General features: G+C 33.3%; 2 protein-coding genes across 2 annotated transcripts; both read right to left on the reverse strand.

The window, feature by feature from the left end:
- Window positions 1-259: 259 nt before the first annotated feature.
- Window positions 260-2,130, reverse strand: LOC25487268 (putative Peroxidase 48). The gene is made up of 4 exons (XM_013609157.3): window positions 1,707-2,130; window positions 1,330-1,524; window positions 1,032-1,197; window positions 260-821 (listed from the first exon to the last, which is right to left on the reverse strand). The coding sequence occupies exons 1-4, from the start codon at window positions 2,067-2,069 to the stop codon at window positions 319-321; spliced, it is 1,227 nt and encodes a 408-aa protein (XP_013464611.2). The 5' UTR covers window positions 2,070-2,130; the 3' UTR covers window positions 260-318.
- A 2,511-nt stretch (window positions 2,131-4,641) lies between these two features.
- On the reverse strand, window positions 4,642-11,071 carry LOC25487269 (ERBB-3 BINDING PROTEIN 1). Its single transcript, XM_013609158.3, has 10 exons — window positions 10,873-11,071; window positions 10,326-10,440; window positions 10,101-10,185; window positions 9,783-9,932; window positions 9,508-9,661; window positions 6,002-6,217; window positions 5,779-5,915; window positions 5,369-5,460; window positions 5,095-5,274; window positions 4,642-4,949 (listed from the first exon to the last, which is right to left on the reverse strand). Exons 2-10 carry the CDS (start codon window positions 10,414-10,416, stop codon window positions 4,879-4,881), a joined length of 1,176 nt encoding a protein of 391 aa, XP_013464612.1. The 5' UTR covers window positions 10,417-10,440; window positions 10,873-11,071; the 3' UTR covers window positions 4,642-4,878.
- Window positions 11,072-17,375: the final 6,304 nt, after the last annotated feature.

A 17,375-nucleotide genomic window follows, 5' to 3' on the forward strand; every position in this document is an offset into this window, starting at 1 on the left:
AATCTTTTCATAAAACATTACATGGATAGGAGAGGAGAGGAACCATCACAGAATCATTTATTGATATCTAATTGTAAGAGCTGAATAGGGAGCTTATAAAAAAATATACTTCAATACCTTGGAATCCAAGTTTTAATAAAGCATAACAGAACACTTTGATTTGTTTATATTTATTGCAGCCTTGCAACAAGTAAACATTTTTTAACACATAACAGCTGTCACTTTACATGGCCAAAACTACCCTCAAATGTGTATGAGAAACTTACATTGGAAAAAACAAATTTTCTAAACCAGAATGAAATATATGAACCAACTCACTTAAGAGCTTACAAGACGGGAGCAATTCAGACGAACCTGACCTTGATTTCCAGTCAAAACATCAAGGTTAGACAATTTCAACATAACCCTTGCGAAATCCATCCGAAAGGTCGATCCGTCATCTGAAGCATAAGCAGAAACCAATCTGGCAGTCTTCTCTTGAGCCATCAGCTGTTGATCAGCAAACAATAACCCTCTTCCTCTCAACAAACTCTGATAGTAGTGAGTGTCAAAAGATGCTCCAGATGGCACTGCAGATGACAATGCTTGCATGTATGACATCCCTTTGTCATTAGAGTGATGAACGTTCATTGGCTTTGAAGCTGTAAACGACGAAAACGTGCCGTTGCTGCTGAAATTGTTCTTACTGTTGTCAGGACAGTTTAGCCTCATCTGACTGAGAAAATCGAGAGGTATACTCGGATCTGGTTGCCCTGTTCCTTGAAAGTCGTACAGCCTTTGCTGAATGAAATCGCAACCGATTTTTCCAATGTTGTGTCCTCCTTTAGATTATCAAGAAACCAACAGATCTCATTAGCCTTATTCAAGGTTTTAAAAAATGTGTGATATCACAATCTCAGCTACGACATCAAGGTTTTTCATGTCTTTGTGACCACAGTTGAGGCTGCATCAGGCTCAACAGTTCGCAATGCAGCCACGAAATATACCTTATCATATCATATTCTTAAATGCATAAATGTAAAGTAATTTACCAAGGAGGCTGACTGTTTCACGTGCGTTGAATCCTCTAAGGTTGAAGAGGTGCAGTGTGCGCATAAGGTTATCGTCAGGCCTTGGAATTTGATCAGTTGCCTCGTGGAAAAACGATTGCAGGCTATCTCGTCTGCCTGTTAAAACTGGATAGAAAGGCCCACCACCCTGCGGTTATAAATTTTGAGCATAAACCATATCAAAGTAGTCACAAAATAGCATTTAAAGTGAAAATGCATCAGAATTAAGAGCATTCAACAGAAGATATATGTTATAAACTTATAGGTGCGAGGAACATACCAAAAGAACGGAATCTCTTGCGGCAAGAGCAAGTATGTCAGCACACGACACAATGCCGGGACATGCTTGTTCCACCTCCTCCTTGATCAAGTCAACTTTGTCAAAACCTTTCAATGTTTGATTTGGAATAGCCTGCTTCTCATAGGAACCGTTTCTATCACCATTGTCTTCCAATAGCAAGGAAGCATCACAACCCTGATTTGGCAACACCACAAGTAGTTAGAACAGCAAATCAAAACCATTATGAAATCAAGAAGATGATTTAGTAAACATAGATAAAATCATTATGAAACAAAGATCTATCCTATGCAGTAAATATAATCAAAGCAGATAATAAAGAATTAAAGAAGAATGAAAAAAAGATTAAGTTAATTTACCTGGATGAAGCAATCATGAAAGAAGAGACGAAGAAGAGAAGGTGCAAGGTCTCTATGATCAAAGTAGATATCGGTAACAGCGGAACGAACAATATCTTCAGCTTGAGGGCAAGAATCCCTATAGAAATTATATTGAAGATTGGAACCATCTCTGATTCTTTGATTGAAATCAAATGGAAAAGTATTGGCTGCTAAAATGACTGAACGAAAAGAAGTATGAGAGAAAGAAGAAGATGAAGTTGTTTGTGTTATGGTGTTTTCTGGTTCAGGTTCTCCTCTTGGGTTTCTGAGAGAGACAAGAACAGGAAGGAATACAATGAATGCAACTATGATCCATGGGTTGAAGATGAAGAATCTCCTCATTTTCTTGATGATGAAGAAGAACAAGAGAAGAAAAAGAGAAGACTTGTTTAGGAAGTTATTGAGTTGGTTGGAATTGTAACTGAATCTGAATGGTTTGTTAGCATATTGATTGATACTTTTTTTATATAGGAAAGGAACTAGGAATTAGGGGTGTAACACTGTGTTATGTTATACCATGCAAATAAAGCTGAAAAATCAAATGCAAAATATTCATGTCTATATCAATGTTTAACATATTTAAAGGTCTTATTGTAAAATCAAGTTAAAGAATGTATCATGTTAGATTTCAAAAAGATTTATACATGCAAATGAAGCTGAAACATACCAAATGTAAAATAGAATGTCATAACAATGTTTAAAAAAAAGGTTAGACTATAAAAAATAAAATAAAAAGCTTATACCAAGTAATAGGCCAGCCTTGGATCTTGAATATTTTGAACAAGTCACACATATTTACATAAAACCTAACACGGTCTAGCTTATTCTCACCCCTAATGGTAAACTCATATTGACTTTAAGCCAGCTGAGGTGCTTCATACTAGGAGTTCAAATTTTATCAATTCGGGTTGAGTTAAAAATCCTGTAAGTTTTCTACCAAATCAATCCAACCCGGTGATAAGCTAGTTTCTTTGGTTCGGTCAATGGAGCATACGGCATAAGATACTCTTACAATTCAAAAAAATAATTAAAAGACATTCTCTTTTAAAATCTCAACGATTAGACTAAGGTTGCCTTATAAACATATCTAATCCAAGCATACTTTTTTAACATATTTTTTTTAGGTACACAAAGTGACAACAATTATTGAAAACTCGCATACACAAGGAGTTGAAGTTCGAATCTCAGTCACGACGTCCGGCCTAACGACGTTTTTTCACTTGAGTTAGGATTTGTTGGACTTTTTAATATATATTTTATCCATCAAATATCTACAGACTAAGATCTGGGGTTTAGATCATAATATATATATATATAGGAGGCATATATATCATGTGAGAATAACATTTGTATGTGAGAATGATAAAAATAAATGGTAGCCGTCAGATTAGAAAGGAAGGATTGAGATTAAAGATGGGTTAAATGAATGTGTCACGGTCAATTCTCACATTTTCCTTCAACGCGTTAACGTTTCTTAGTGTGTATTTGGTTTGAAGCTTGCTACCCTAGAATCACGTTTTTTTTTTCACGGTTTTCAATGTGTTTTGGCCGCAATTTTGAGAAGCTCCAAATGGTAGCTTGTGAGTTGACGTGAAAAATTGTCGTGATTTGGTTCAATTTAATGCTTTACCAAACACATGTTTATTCTTCTCCGGTTGCGACTCTTCTTCCTCTCACCTTCCAAGACCAGTTTCGACGACTCCTACCCTCCACCCCCAATAGGACGTTGTCGCCACCTTCCCCCATCAATTCCGACATCGTTTCTTTCCCTCCTCATCATTTTCATTTTTTTTTCTTTATAATTCTTCTTCTCTCATCTCTATGTCCCTTGTCTAGTTTTCTCTCTGTGTTGGGTTCAAATTGAAACAAACATAACATGTTTACTACTATGATTGCAAATAGAATGGCACAAAAATATAAAATTCAACTATAAATTTCCATATTCGTTAATCTATTCTTTTTGCACAAAATAACTTAATAAAAACAAGAAGCCAAACAGTCCATGAAATAAAGGGAATGAATGAATTTGTGTTGTAAATTGAGGTTTGGAATGTTTCCTACAATGTTTAATTAATGGAAGGCTAGGGGCAAGAGGAAGAAGACGAGTGTTCTGCGTAAGAAATTGGGGAATAAGGGGAGAGTGAGAACTAACGCGTGAATGAGAAGATAATTTAGAGATTGGGTTACAACAGCTCGCTTAACTCATCTTTTAATCTCAATCGTTCCTTTTTAATCTGATGGCTACCATTTATTCTTACCATTCTCACATACAAATATTATTCTCATTTTATTTTCTTTTATCATTGAGCTCAAACCTTATAATTCCAACACTTGTGAATTTAGGTTCTAACTAGAATTACTAAGTTATTGCTAAGTTGATGAATGAAAGCATGGAACTAGTTGGCATACAAAATATGATCACTCTGGAATTAAAGTTAAGCTTTCTTAAAGGAACGTGAACAAGATTGGATGACATAACCTTATGTAATACCTTTTTTTAGAAGAGATTGGAAACTATGACCAGCTGCATATGATTTGGACGATTTCAAAGAGAATCAATGGGAAAAAAAATTGAAAAGCAAAGGTTTGTGTTTTCTGGAATTGATTTGAAGAAAGGAAGAAGGGGGTAAACAAAAGAGAGTGAATAGGTGAGGAAAAAAAAAAAAAACAGCAATAATGACAAAAAAAAAAGGAAAATAAATAAAACATTAATCATAAACAGTAAATTACAATTATGGCCCTTGGTTTTGATTTTTTCAAAAAGCAAAAATTGGATATTTTGGTCCAAGTAAAAAGGTGATGGTTGCTAAAATGCTCCTCGATAAAAAGAAGTCTATCCTAGCAAACCAAAATAGACATTTTTTACATCACTAAGAGGCGATTTCAACTACATAAACAGCTAGAAACACATCTCTAAACAAGAAGTTTGGTTCTTAAATTTGATATACTTTGCATTAAATAAAACTCCACAACAAAAACAGACACTTTTGTTTAAACAGACATACAGCATTCATGTCAAAGTATACTGGAATGTGACATGGATAATTCCTGACATTGTAGGAATGCTATGCTAAACTTACATTCTGGCAGATACAACTAGGTGAAAAATGTAACAAAATTGAAAGGGACAAAAGCTAAATCATATGCAGACTCAATTTTGCTCTTGGGTTGAGGCATCGTTTGTTGCATCAGCTTCACCTTCACCTTCAGCCCCCTTCTTACCTGCATAAAAACCAAGCATTTGTTATCCAACCATTCAACAATTACGCATTTGTAGTGATCAGCTTCTGCTTTTTAAATGATCTTTAACAACTTCCAAATTATAGTTTTTTAAAGCTTAAACAGACCCTTAGGATTCGACCGTTACCTTTCTTCTTCTTTCCACCACCCTTCTTCTTTGTCTTTACGCCCAATGCTAGCCAGGCCTTAATTTCAGGATCATCTACTGTTTTAGTAGGCTGAATTTCCTGGAGTGGATGAGATGTGATACGGTCTGATCCATTTGGCATTAGCAAGACCGTGAATTTGATGTGTGCAACATAATCACCTGAAAAATATGCAACCATGTAAAGGCATGTTAACAGTGCTCAAACAAACATGACAATCGGTATCAGAGGTATCAGCAGCATAAATAATATTACCAGGCTTTTCATGTAGAACAGGATAAGGCTGCAGAAGCTCGTGATTCATGCATTCCACCAAACCCAGACGAGCTCTTTTTTCTTCCAAAGCCCTATAAAGGAACAACCATTTGAAGGTCAACAAAAAGAGAATCAAAACCAAAACCATTTAGACAAATGCTGTTAGGAATGGGTTATTTGAATTTATCTACTAGCATAAACATTGTGACACTATTTGGAAGGGTTTATAGAATCAGCGTTTAACACGTCCATGAATTGTTTCAACCTTTTTCAAATAAGGATGCAGCTTATGAAAATAGACTATAGCTTATGTAAATACAATTTAACCGTTTTATCTTTTGTTATATAAATAGTTAATACATGACACCTATACATGACACCGTTTTATCTCAAACAGGTGATGAAGTTACCTTGCAGAGAATGGCATGATGGGAAAATTTTGGCTTATTTCACTGTAAATAAATCTCGATGCTTTCATCTTCAAGTTATAACTTCTGTCAACAGCCCTCTTATAAATAGTTGTCTGCTTCTCATCCAACAGCTTAGGCTGCAAAGGGAATAAACTTCACTACATTTACTATTGAGAAACTGTAATATTCGTAAACATCTATAAGTATAGTTCAATTCATCTACCTTGCCTTCTCCAGTACTGGCTACAATATCAATAGCATAAACTTCATTTTCTTCGAATTCTGCATCATCGACCCTTGTATCCGGATTAGATACACTTAGCACAACCTTATTTGCATCAATCACAAACTGCTTCATTTGGTGGCTAAGAACACCCTCAACAATTCTACAATCATAGGCAGCAGCGACCTTCTGAATGGCATCAGTTACATCTTGGTTCTGTCAGGGAAAAAAAAAACATTTATTAGCAACTACTTAAAAACAAAATTAAAACTTAGCTTTCCAACATTCATTACAAATTTTATCTAACATGTTTTTAAGGAAAATACCATCTAACATTGTCCAGAATAAAACTTGTTTAAACATTATAAAAACACATCATGCACTGAACTATTTAACAAGTGCAACTAAGCAGCAAAGAAAGAAAACCAAGGTCGTTTATGAGTAATAATTAATTTGAACAATACAGTTATTTCTGCCAAATCTTAATATTGATTAGATTGTTGTATTATGTTGGCTGCAATAGACAAGTGTTTTGACTATAAAATCAAAACAACAATAAACTTATTATTCAGCCTTTTTTAGTTTAGGCAACAGGGAAAAGAGGAAACCAAAACAGAATCGATAACCTCGGCAAAGTTGCCATTTCTACAATTTTATCACACATACATCTAACGCCATTGATTGGAATGTATATTGTACAATGTTGGCTGCAACAGACAAGTGTTCTGACTATAAAATCAGCACAGCATTTAACTACTAAAGCCAATACAAATTTAGACAACAGGGAAAAGAGGAAAACCAATACATATTTGACTGCCTCGGCAAAGTTGTCATTAACAGCTTTTTACACAAATTATTACGAGATTCCAAATATAATTAATATAACTCAAAAGTTGTGAGCCATGGGACACATGCAACCTACTATGAAGTCCTATATTATCCTTAATGAATTCACAGATTGATTAAAATAATATATTATTTCGGCTGCAATAGAGAAGTGTACTGACTAAAAAATCAGCACAATTTAACTACCAAAGCCAATACAATTTAGACAACAGGGAAAAGAGGAAAACCAATACAAACTTGATTGCCTCGGCAAAGTTGCCATTTAACAGTTTTTTACATAAAAATGATTATTAGATTCCAAATATAGTTAATATAACATAAGTTGTGAATCCCTAGAACACATGCAACCTAATATGAAGTCCCTATTTTATCCCATTTAATGAATTCACAAATTGATAAGAATAATATATTATTTCGGCTGCAATAGACAAGTGTACTGACTATAAAATCAGCACAATTTAATCACCAAAGCCAATACAATTTGGACAACAGGGAAAAGAGGAAAACCAATACAAACTTGATTGCCTCGGCAAAGTTGTCATTATCAGCTTTTTTCTTCTAATGATTATTAGATTCAAAACATAACTATATAACTCAAAAGTTGTGAATCCCTAAGATATACATACAGCCTACTAAGAAGTCCTTATATTATCCAATTTAATAAATTCACAGATTGATTAGAATAATGTATTATTTCGGCTGCAATAGATAAGTGTACAGACTATAAAATCAGCTCAATAGTTAACTGCTACAGCCAATACAGATTTAGACAACAGGGAAAAGAGGAAAACCAATACAAACTTGATTGCCTCGGCAAAGTTGTCATTAACAGCTTTTTACATATAGGACTATTAGATTCCAAATATAACTATTATAACTACTATGAAGTCCTATATTATCGCATTTAATTTAATAAATCCATGTATTGATTAGAATGATGTATTATTTCGGCTGCAATAGACAAGTGCACTGACTATAAAATCAGCACAACAATTAACTACAAAAGCCAATACAAATTTAAACAGGGAAAAGAGGGAAACCAATACAAACTTGACTGCCTCGGCAAAGTTGTCATTAACAAATTCTCACATACAAAAATTATAAGATTCAAGATATAATTAATATAACTCAAAAAGTTGTACAGCCTAGGATACATGCAAGTGAGCAACCTACTACAGAGTCCTATATTGTCCCAGTTTATAATTTACAAATTGAACAAAAAATTTAAACTAGTAATTGATTGTGTAACTTTCTTGTTATGAAGATGATATTCCAATCTCCAAGCAGAAGTATTTCTATATCATGCCATAGACTGATACAAACTCAAGATAAAAAGTAAGCAATTGTAATGGTTTTATTCAAAAAACAGGGAGTTTATAAAATAACCAATATGACAACTTAAATCAATTTTTTGGAGGAAAATGAAAGATGACGAGACAATTTCATGAAGTTCTTGTAAAAAATAGCAATCAAACTATATATTTCATTTTGCAAGATAACGCCCTATCAGAGTAACTATGACATAAAGCTTCATTTGGACAACTGTCCATAGCTTTTAGAAAGTGTTTCAAAATTAGGGTTGCCAAATTGTGCCTGCCAGATATCATAGCACAGGTTTTCATGTTCACTGTATTTGGAACAAAAAGGCAAATGACAAAAATAATTGAGTGCAGCTTTAAGTAAGTAAAATCAGTATTTTAGTCAACAGACTTGGTGTGTTGAGAAAACTCCAAGCAACCTACTGGCCACTGAGTGTGAACAAGATAGCTGTTGTTGAAATTTACAACAAAAAAAAATCTATAGCATCCTAATAACGTGTTAGGGGAACCATATCCCATGAAAATTTTGAAATCCACTGTAGCAAGCACATCTACGAGAGAAATTAACACAATATAATGGTGTCACATTAAAACTGACAAAATTGATTGTGTTTATTTCCCACATGGTATACTGCCCATACCAGTTACGGAACAAGTGTTTAGGTAAAAAAATAATCGACTCCATCAGTGTAACTATGACAAAAAAAGGCTTCATCGGTGTTTATCCATAGCCTATAACGTCTTTCATCATATGGAGACCAGTTCGTCAAAATTTAAAAATAGAATGTATACACCATGATATTTTTTAAAACTTCAGCAAAAAGTGAAAGTGATGTAATGGTGAAAGACCATGCATAAAACGATTCTTCAGCCAAAAGTGAAAGGAACATAATGGTAAAAGACCATGACTAAAATCATTCATTGGGAATGAGTAGTAGTATTTGATTGCCTTGAGCTCACACTCAAGTAAACTAAGAAACAGAAAACAACAGAAAAACTCATTATAACCGCAAAAAGGAAAAAAGATCTCTATCAGTGTAACTATGACTATAAAGCTTCACCGGAGTTTATCCATAGCTCATGATAATTTACATCATTTAGAGATCAAAAAGAACAAGAACAACAATGTTGTGATCACCCATATGGCGTTGGATATTTGAGAAAACATCATTTAATGACCAAAGCATGGAAACATTCACACGGCAGCACTGTTATAGAGATCTACTTATAAACCTAATGACCCATCTAATTAGACTCTATTCAAATTTAAAGGCAAAAAAATACCCAAGTTCTAAATTCAAAATGTCTAGTAATTAGAAGAAATCGTTTACATATGATTACCTTCTTTCCTGGCTTTACTAGTCTCAAGGCCACTTCAGCAGCAGTGTTTGCCGCCGCAATTACATCAGCAGCGCGTCCCGTGACTGGTCCCTCCCGAAGAACATGAGTATGAGCCACAGCAGCAATGAACCCATCTATATGACATGCCATATCACTGTAAAAAAACAAAAGATACCGTTATCATTTAGTTGCCAACAACAGCCAAAACATATACGGAATCCATCATTTCATTACTCGTTATGCAAGAAAAATGCTTCAAATCAAAAGAGACTTACATTTTCAATATATCACCTACTTCCAACACTGTTTCGTCGCTGGCGAGAGGAGAGAAATGGCAGACAGTGTTGTTTACAGATATGCATGTTGGGAAAGCAACGCCTCTTTCAATCTTCTTCTTCACATTCTTGTACAATTTACCAGTTTGCCTTTACAAAACACACCACACCCCATAAGCTAAAACCACAACAAAAAAACACAGAAAAATCATACATACAAACCCATAACAAAAACGATAAATCACTAGTAATAATCCTAGCAGAAGAATAACAACAAAAGAATGAATTACAAGTAGCATAATTAAACAAAAATCTTACTCTCTAATAAATGAATCCCCTTTCTCGCAAATGTCAACAATCTTAACATCTGGTTTGCATTCTGAAATAACCAACTGCAAAGCCTCTGTTCAATTCAAAACAAATAAAAAAAACACATCAAATTGAGAAAATTGTTGTGGATTTAACATGAAGCCAAACAAAATTATGAACCAAAATCAACAACAACAAAAGTAGCTTGAAAAAAATTATAAGGGTTGAACATACTGTTAACGATTTCTGCTGCACTCTTGTACTTGGTTACAACATCAGGAGAAGTGAGATCCAACTCCTTCTCATCTCTCTCATCATCTGACATGGTGAATTGGCCTTCGAAAATTTCCTGTAACAACCCAGAAGAAACAAATACCAAAAATCAAAACTTAATCCAAATGGGTCATGGAATATAGCATTAAAAAACAAAACTTCATCCAAATGGGCAACGGAATATAGCATCAAAAACCAAAAATTCATCCAAATGGGTCACATAATATAGCAACAAAAACAAAAAACAAAAATCGTTCAAATTGGCCACGGAATATAGCATCAAAAATCAAAACTTAATCCAAATGGGTCATGGAACATAGTTATTAAAAATCAAAACTTAATTCAAATGGGTAACGGAATATAGAATCAAAAACAAAAAATTTGTCCAAATGGGTCACGGAATATAGCATCAAAAATTCATCAAAATGGGTCACGGAATATAGCATAAAAAACTGAACAGAAATAGATTAAGCTTTGTTGAGCTGCATGTGATAGCAGTGCTACTCACCTTGTAGGGTTTTGATTGATTGTCGAAGAATCAGTGAAATAATCGGCGGAAGAAGGAAAGGGTTGAGACGAAAGTTGAGAGTGGCTAAGCAGCTGTGTGAAGGTGTAAGAAATTAGGGTTAGCGGTTTATATAGAAAGAGAAGATTGTTGCTGCTGTCTTTACACAAATGGAGGGCGTGGGTAGGGTTTTAGATTTCTTAATTTTACCCTTTCTCTCTATATTATATATCGAAATGATAAATGCGACGTAAAACTCACTAAAACAATTTCGAATTTGAACATAAATGAAGATGTTCATTCTAAAATTATCGACGATGTCAGTAGGTCTTTTAGACCAAAAATATATTTTTATTGCTATAGTTACAGTTAGGAAGTTAACAATCAAGTCGATGAATTAGGACAACAAGCATGTTGGAATTAGGGTGATGGAAATGTGAAGTCAGACTAAAGATGCCAAGAGCTAACATTCAATCGACGATCGTACTAGCCTTGGTCCTTGGATAACTGTCAAATGAGTTTATGGGCGCGAAAAAAGGACTAAATGAGATTATGGGCGCGAAACAAGGACTAATCGTGGGAAGGAGGCTATTGGAGTACAATCAATTCTTAATCATGTGGGGGTAGTTGTGAGAAAAAAAGGAAGGAAATAATGAAATTATCAATGTTCATGATGGCGCGGGTCAAGAGAAGACCTCAACCAGAAACTAAGTCTTTTCCACATAAAAAATTAAACCATGAAGTGGATCGGGTTCCATAAGCATGGGAGCATGTTGTGGAGTTGGGCCAAAAAGAAATAGTGGTTAAGTCCAGAAGGGTGAGAAAGGTTATTAGGGTAAAAAAAAAAAAAAAAAAACACAAATCAGGTCGTAAAAAGGATATTAAATTTGGATCCAAAACTAGCTTAAAAAGAATAGTGTGTTGTGAATGAAGCATGTAAACAACCGGAAGGCATTTTTAGCTTGGAAAGACGTTGAAATGTCAAGATCGCTATTTCTTAGTGCAGGTTTGAATGTTCTATTGTAATCAATACTCTCGTATCTTATCAACAGGTAGTATATTAAAGTGATAGTATATAAAGTGATTCAAAATAATGATCAAGGATATATTATTTAAAGTGATTCAAAGTGATGGGGTTGATAGATATTTGGCAAGTGAACCAACACTATTGAAGTAATAAATAAATTCGTATCCACGAGGACCGTTGTTAACTTCTACTCAACGATTTCGTTATAATAAATGATGTATTAAATTCAATTGTTACCCTAGGCAGTTGGATTGTTTTTATAAAGTAAACGTAAATAAAACAATAAAAGTTGGTTTTAAGAATATTAGAGAAAGAAGTATGGTTAAGACCTTCGAATCCTCCGAAGCTCTCCTATGATAATTTGCACTCCTAGTTCAAAAAATGATTATTTAGTTTCACGACAGATTAACTTAGTAACTCTACCAAATCCCTTGACCTAGAATTCTCCCCACAAGTGACAACCCCTTAATCTCTTGACTGAATTCGAAATTGTTGGAGGTATTAAAAGAACGTTAATCCCTATGTCGTAACCTAATAAAGATCTATCTTTAGCTTGATTATTTAGGTTAAACATATTACCTAGTTCATAGTCAAAAGACAGGGTCAGTGATCATTCAATCTATACGATCAATTTGCATATTCATAAAGTTAGGATCAGTAGTCAATGATAAACATGCAAAAAGCATTAACAAAAAGTAATATGGATAAAGACTAAACTTTCATTGAAATTCAAAGGAGTTCAACAAATTAGGGTTCCTATAGGATTACATCATATTCATCTAAGTCTCAACCACAAAGAGATTAGTTATTGATAGCTAAAGTAGAAGATAACTAACATAAAAACAAGGATTCATACAAGTATTGGATGACTGACTGTGAGTTTTGATGGTCTCCCACTAGATCTGCAAAGCCTCCACTCCAAAATACGCCCTTTCTCTCTAAAATCGTGAAGTAGTGATTACAGTGGTAGGTTTAGAATAGAAGTTTTATTTTTTAAAAGTTTCATAGCCACTTATAAGTGGCTCCCACCTATACAATTTATACACCCTATGTTCATCACCTGCAGATAGATACATGATCATGTATAACGAATAGTCACGATCATCACAAACCAGCGATCACGATCATGCTTGAACACAACCATTTAAAATTTGAGGTGTGTGAAGACACGCTATCTTCAAGGATTTACTTGCATGATACGAAAATCTCCCAATATTCATCAAACTCTTCTAAAATAGATTTTAGGGAACAAACCTACGGAAATGTTATCATTGTTAACCAATATAAGGAGATCAAACACACCCTTTATCTTTATATTATTATCAACTCATTTTTATTTATTTTTTAAGAAACACATGTCAAATTTTTAATCAACCAAGCTCATCAATAATGAATTACTAAACAATTTTTTTTCTTCTAAAATAGTATTTATAAAAAACCAACGAGAATCCTCCATTTAAAATTTCAGGCGGCAACTTGTAAGCAACATTAAAAAATAAAAGGCATCTCAATATAAATAAATTCACGCACTCTAAGGTCCAATACACAATTCAACATCATGTACGGCAAAGTAACATTTCCTCTTTCGACATAAGTTTCAAAGACTTTGGAACAACAAAAATTCTTCATCCCATCTAGTACAAGTTTTTTGGAATCAATTTTCCAACATTAATGCCACCCAACAAATATTTCGCTTACCACAACACAAAACATGGATTAACCCATTCACTTTATGAATCAAAACCTCAAATCATGAAACTTCAACATTTTCACCTCTCCAAATTTTTGTTTTCTTTGACTGAGGCTAAAAATTTGCAATTGAGAGAAGATTTAGGGGGAAAACTCTTGAAATTTGGTAAAGGTAAGCTCCACATTTTATTTTCGAATTGTTCAATGTCATTTTTTTTATTCATTTTATCTAAATGTTTGCTTATAAATTGATTGTTTTCGGGTTGTAGTAACCACACCGCAAATACATTTGCAATCATTTTGCTTCTCTCTTTCGAATTCTTCTTATCTGATTTTTAGCTTCAAAAACCTTTGTAAAAAAGTTAAACACTTTTAAAATTGTTTCTAAAATCTTTTATGCGAAACACTTTTGATTTTGTAAGTTTTACTAGTAAGGAAATCGTCTCCTCTAAAGCCCAACATGTTTTGGTGAGTATAGTTTTTTAGTAAAAGTGTTCAGAACATGGAAGTAAAGTTTGACATAACTAAAGGACAGAAAACAATTTTGAGGTGTTTTCAAGCGACAAATACTTAGTATTTTCTTTTAGTTATTCCTATTGACGTGTTAGGCTAGCATATGTCACCATCAAAGTACAATATTATCCTTGGGTATCACCTCATGATTCCATTATTTTCTATTGATAAGGATTACCCTCTTTGCCGTAAGACATGTTTTGATACCTTTAGGGAAACATGGTTCAATGTAGGGAGTTTCCAGGCATGAAATACATTCATTGCTTAGTTATGAGTGTTCTTTGTGATATATTTAGGCGAACATGAGTATCTATGAAGAAAGATGCGTATGTAAACTTCTTGAACGATCCACAAGAGGGAAGATTGAAACTTAAGTCAGTAGATGTTATGGTGTATGGATGGGTAAGAGGAAACATGCATGTGCACACTCGACGAGGTTTAGTTACGAGATTAGAGTTATAAGATGAACCTCTATTTATTTGTTGGATTAAATTAATCTCTTTATTCATTATGATTTGAGTTATATTTGTTTTATATATGTTTCACCGTTTAAATCTTTTTTAAACTAGGTTATGGTTCATAAACTAATTCTTACACTTTAACCGAATTCTTATGCTTTAACTTAGTTGTTTCAACCTTTGATCTATCAGAAACTATTGGATCATTGGGGATCTGAAATATAAAAAAAGAATGAGAACCAATAGAAAACATGTAATTTCAAGTATTTCTTGTAATGAAAATGTTGTACTTTATTGTACAAATTGCAAAATGTCCTATAAAAACTTGGAAATTCATGTTTAAGAGGAAACTTCTCACTACTCATAAAATTATTCACAATGAAAAGCAATGACATCACATTTACCAGGAGGAAATTACAAGAACTATATATTATGACGATTTATATAGTTAGTGTGATCACATATTTATTGCTATATTGATGCTTTTTGGTGTTATGTCGATGTTTGTTAGCGATGCTTTGGTTCTGTTAATTTATCTCTTGTTATTGCTGCATTGATTATATATATGATTTTTGTGCTCCGTAAGGTTTTGGCAAGACTTGTACTTGGTCTAGAGCCTTTATCCGCGCCTTTTTCTTCAGAAATAAAAACTTGCCTTGGGACTATTTTGTTAAATATATACATATAATATTCCTTCATACCATACATATAGCCATGTTTATCAAACTCTCATTGGCTACCGATTTGATTTTCTTCCTTTGTTTGACTCGTAGGAGTAAGGTTGTCATAATTTGGATTAAACATTATAACTCGTTTCGAGTGTCTGATCTGAAGTTGATAGTAAAAATGGTTTAGTGATTATTTTGTGAAGGTGTAGTAATGTGAGCCGGTAGGTCGCAAATCAATGGGCGATATCGACTAATATGTGTAATTGCGTGTTTTTTCAACTGAGGTTGGCCCATATCTCTCAATCTTGTAGCCTAAGAATGACTTAAGTTTTGCATGTCACATGAGTTGTTGAGGAGTCCGCGGGGAGCGCAAGGAGCTGCAATAGGGTAAGCGTCTTGAACTACAACAGATTTTGACGTCACATCTTTAGTTCTTTACCCAAAAATCTTAAGGTTATATTCTAGTCGATGTGAGACTAGTCACTCACACTTGAACTCTAACAATCTCTTCCTCAATTGTGAGTCATCCATATCACTAACTTTAATTCAACACTAAAATCTCACTCGTGCTCCCCCATCAAACTAAACTAGGGATCTAATACTATTTGTAGTCTGGAACAACGCATGTCAGCGGCAATGGATGGAACATCCAGACCCATAAGAGACTTTCACTTCACCTTTATTACATATCCAATATTTCATTTCTAAATTGTGAGCCTAAATTACTCACATTTGAATTCCGTAAGTCTTGGAGCAAAGTAGGAAAAGGCTTTCCGACAAAAAGACATGGGAGCTAGCTATGTCAATGGAAACGTGTTTTCAATGTTTTTTCATGGAGTCAACAATATATATAACCTCCTTTCAAAATATATATATATATATATATATATATATATATATATATATATATATATATATATATATATATATATAACCTATTTGTTTAAGTTCTCTCAAAAAAAAAACCTATTTGTTTAAGCTTTACGTACCCTCCAAAATCGATTCTATGATCAAGAATGAGTCCATGGATTTCTTTGAGAATATATTAATGCACGTGATTTATTCCATGATAGTTTCGTTTCAAGATGAATAATGGATCATTGACTCTATGGTAAACTTAATAAATTGTAGTAAATATTGGTTCAAAAGTACTACTCTATATAGTGGAAAATAAAGTCAAATGGAAATAATAATAACTTACGTAACGTACGGAGCATTGAGATATTTATTCTTCAATTGTAGTAATCTGTAATGTAACACGTGGTACCTATGGAAAGTGTACTATTGAATCTTAATCACTTGATGACCTTTTATGCATGGCAATATGTGGCATGGCATGGAATTAAAGCAATTGTATCCACATATATATTTCGAACTTCTTCCAACAAGACCAAGTACAATTGAATTTAGTTGAATTGAATTCATCCTTATTCTAAACCAAACAAGTTTCAACACTAGTTTTTGTCACACAAGTTGGAATGCTTATATATATTGCTTCATGCATTATTCTTTATGCATATATGAATGAGCTTTGTGTTAAAGCAAACATCCGTTTGCCTCTACGTACGTTGATTAATATTGATCATGTGTTTGTGCATGAATAATATTATTAACCTTAGTTTTCTCGTACCTGAAATACAACGTTTTAATAGTCGATATGCATATTTATTGTTAAGCAAATTTCTGATTACAATCTTCAAACTTATTTATACTTTTTACGTGTCACAAACCAATTCTTTTTCCATTTATAGTTCTTAACATTTCTCACTTGAAATATTAATAAAAGTGTCTCATAATTATATATACATCAGTAGTATAAATAAACATTCTCTATGTATTAGTCATATATGTACCACACCATTTTAATGATACCAGCCACACAAAACAAGTTTTTAGAGCAAATATTATGAAATATTAAAACTAATTTTAAAATAAAATCTACCCATCTAAATTTAAAACATATTTATCTTCTTTTTTTTTTTTTGAAGAAAAAACATATTTATCATGTTGCCAAAAAAATTAACATACACAAATCTGTTTGAATTTCCTACCTTGTACATTGTTTATTTAGAATACTTTTGCAAAAGTTTATTTACTAATAATATAAGAACTTGTATAAAATTTTGAAAAAAATTATACAAATATCTTATA

This window comes from Medicago truncatula, chromosome 2, assembly GCF_003473485.1.
Source record: "Medicago truncatula cultivar Jemalong A17 chromosome 2, MtrunA17r5.0-ANR, whole genome shotgun sequence".
NCBI lineage: Eukaryota > Viridiplantae > Streptophyta > Magnoliopsida > Fabales > Fabaceae > Medicago > Medicago truncatula.

Bases quoted from the DNA above. Each gene is read 5' to 3' on its own strand.
- LOC25487268 (XM_013609157.3), bottom strand. From the start codon at position 2,069: ATGAGGAGATTCTTCATCTTCAACCCATGGATCATAGTTGCATTCATT. The intron at 1,525-1,706 runs GTAAATTAACTT...TTGCCAAATCAG, and splicing joins TTCATGATTGCTTCATCCAG to GGTTGTGATGCTTCCTTGCT. The intron at 822-1,031 runs GTAAATTACTTT...GATAATCTAAAG, and splicing joins TGAAACAGTCAGCCTCCTTG to GAGGACACAACATTGGAAAA.
- LOC25487269 (XM_013609158.3), bottom strand. From the start codon at position 10,416: ATGTCAGATGATGAGAGAGATGAGAAGGAGTTGGATCTCACTTCTCCT. The intron at 9,933-10,100 runs GTAAGATTTTTG...TGTTTTGTAAAG, and splicing joins GGGGATTCATTTATTAGAGA to GCAAACTGGTAAATTGTACA. The intron at 5,461-5,778 runs GTAACTTCATCA...GTTCCTTTATAG, and splicing joins ATCATGCCATTCTCTGCAAG to GGCTTTGGAAGAAAAAAGAG.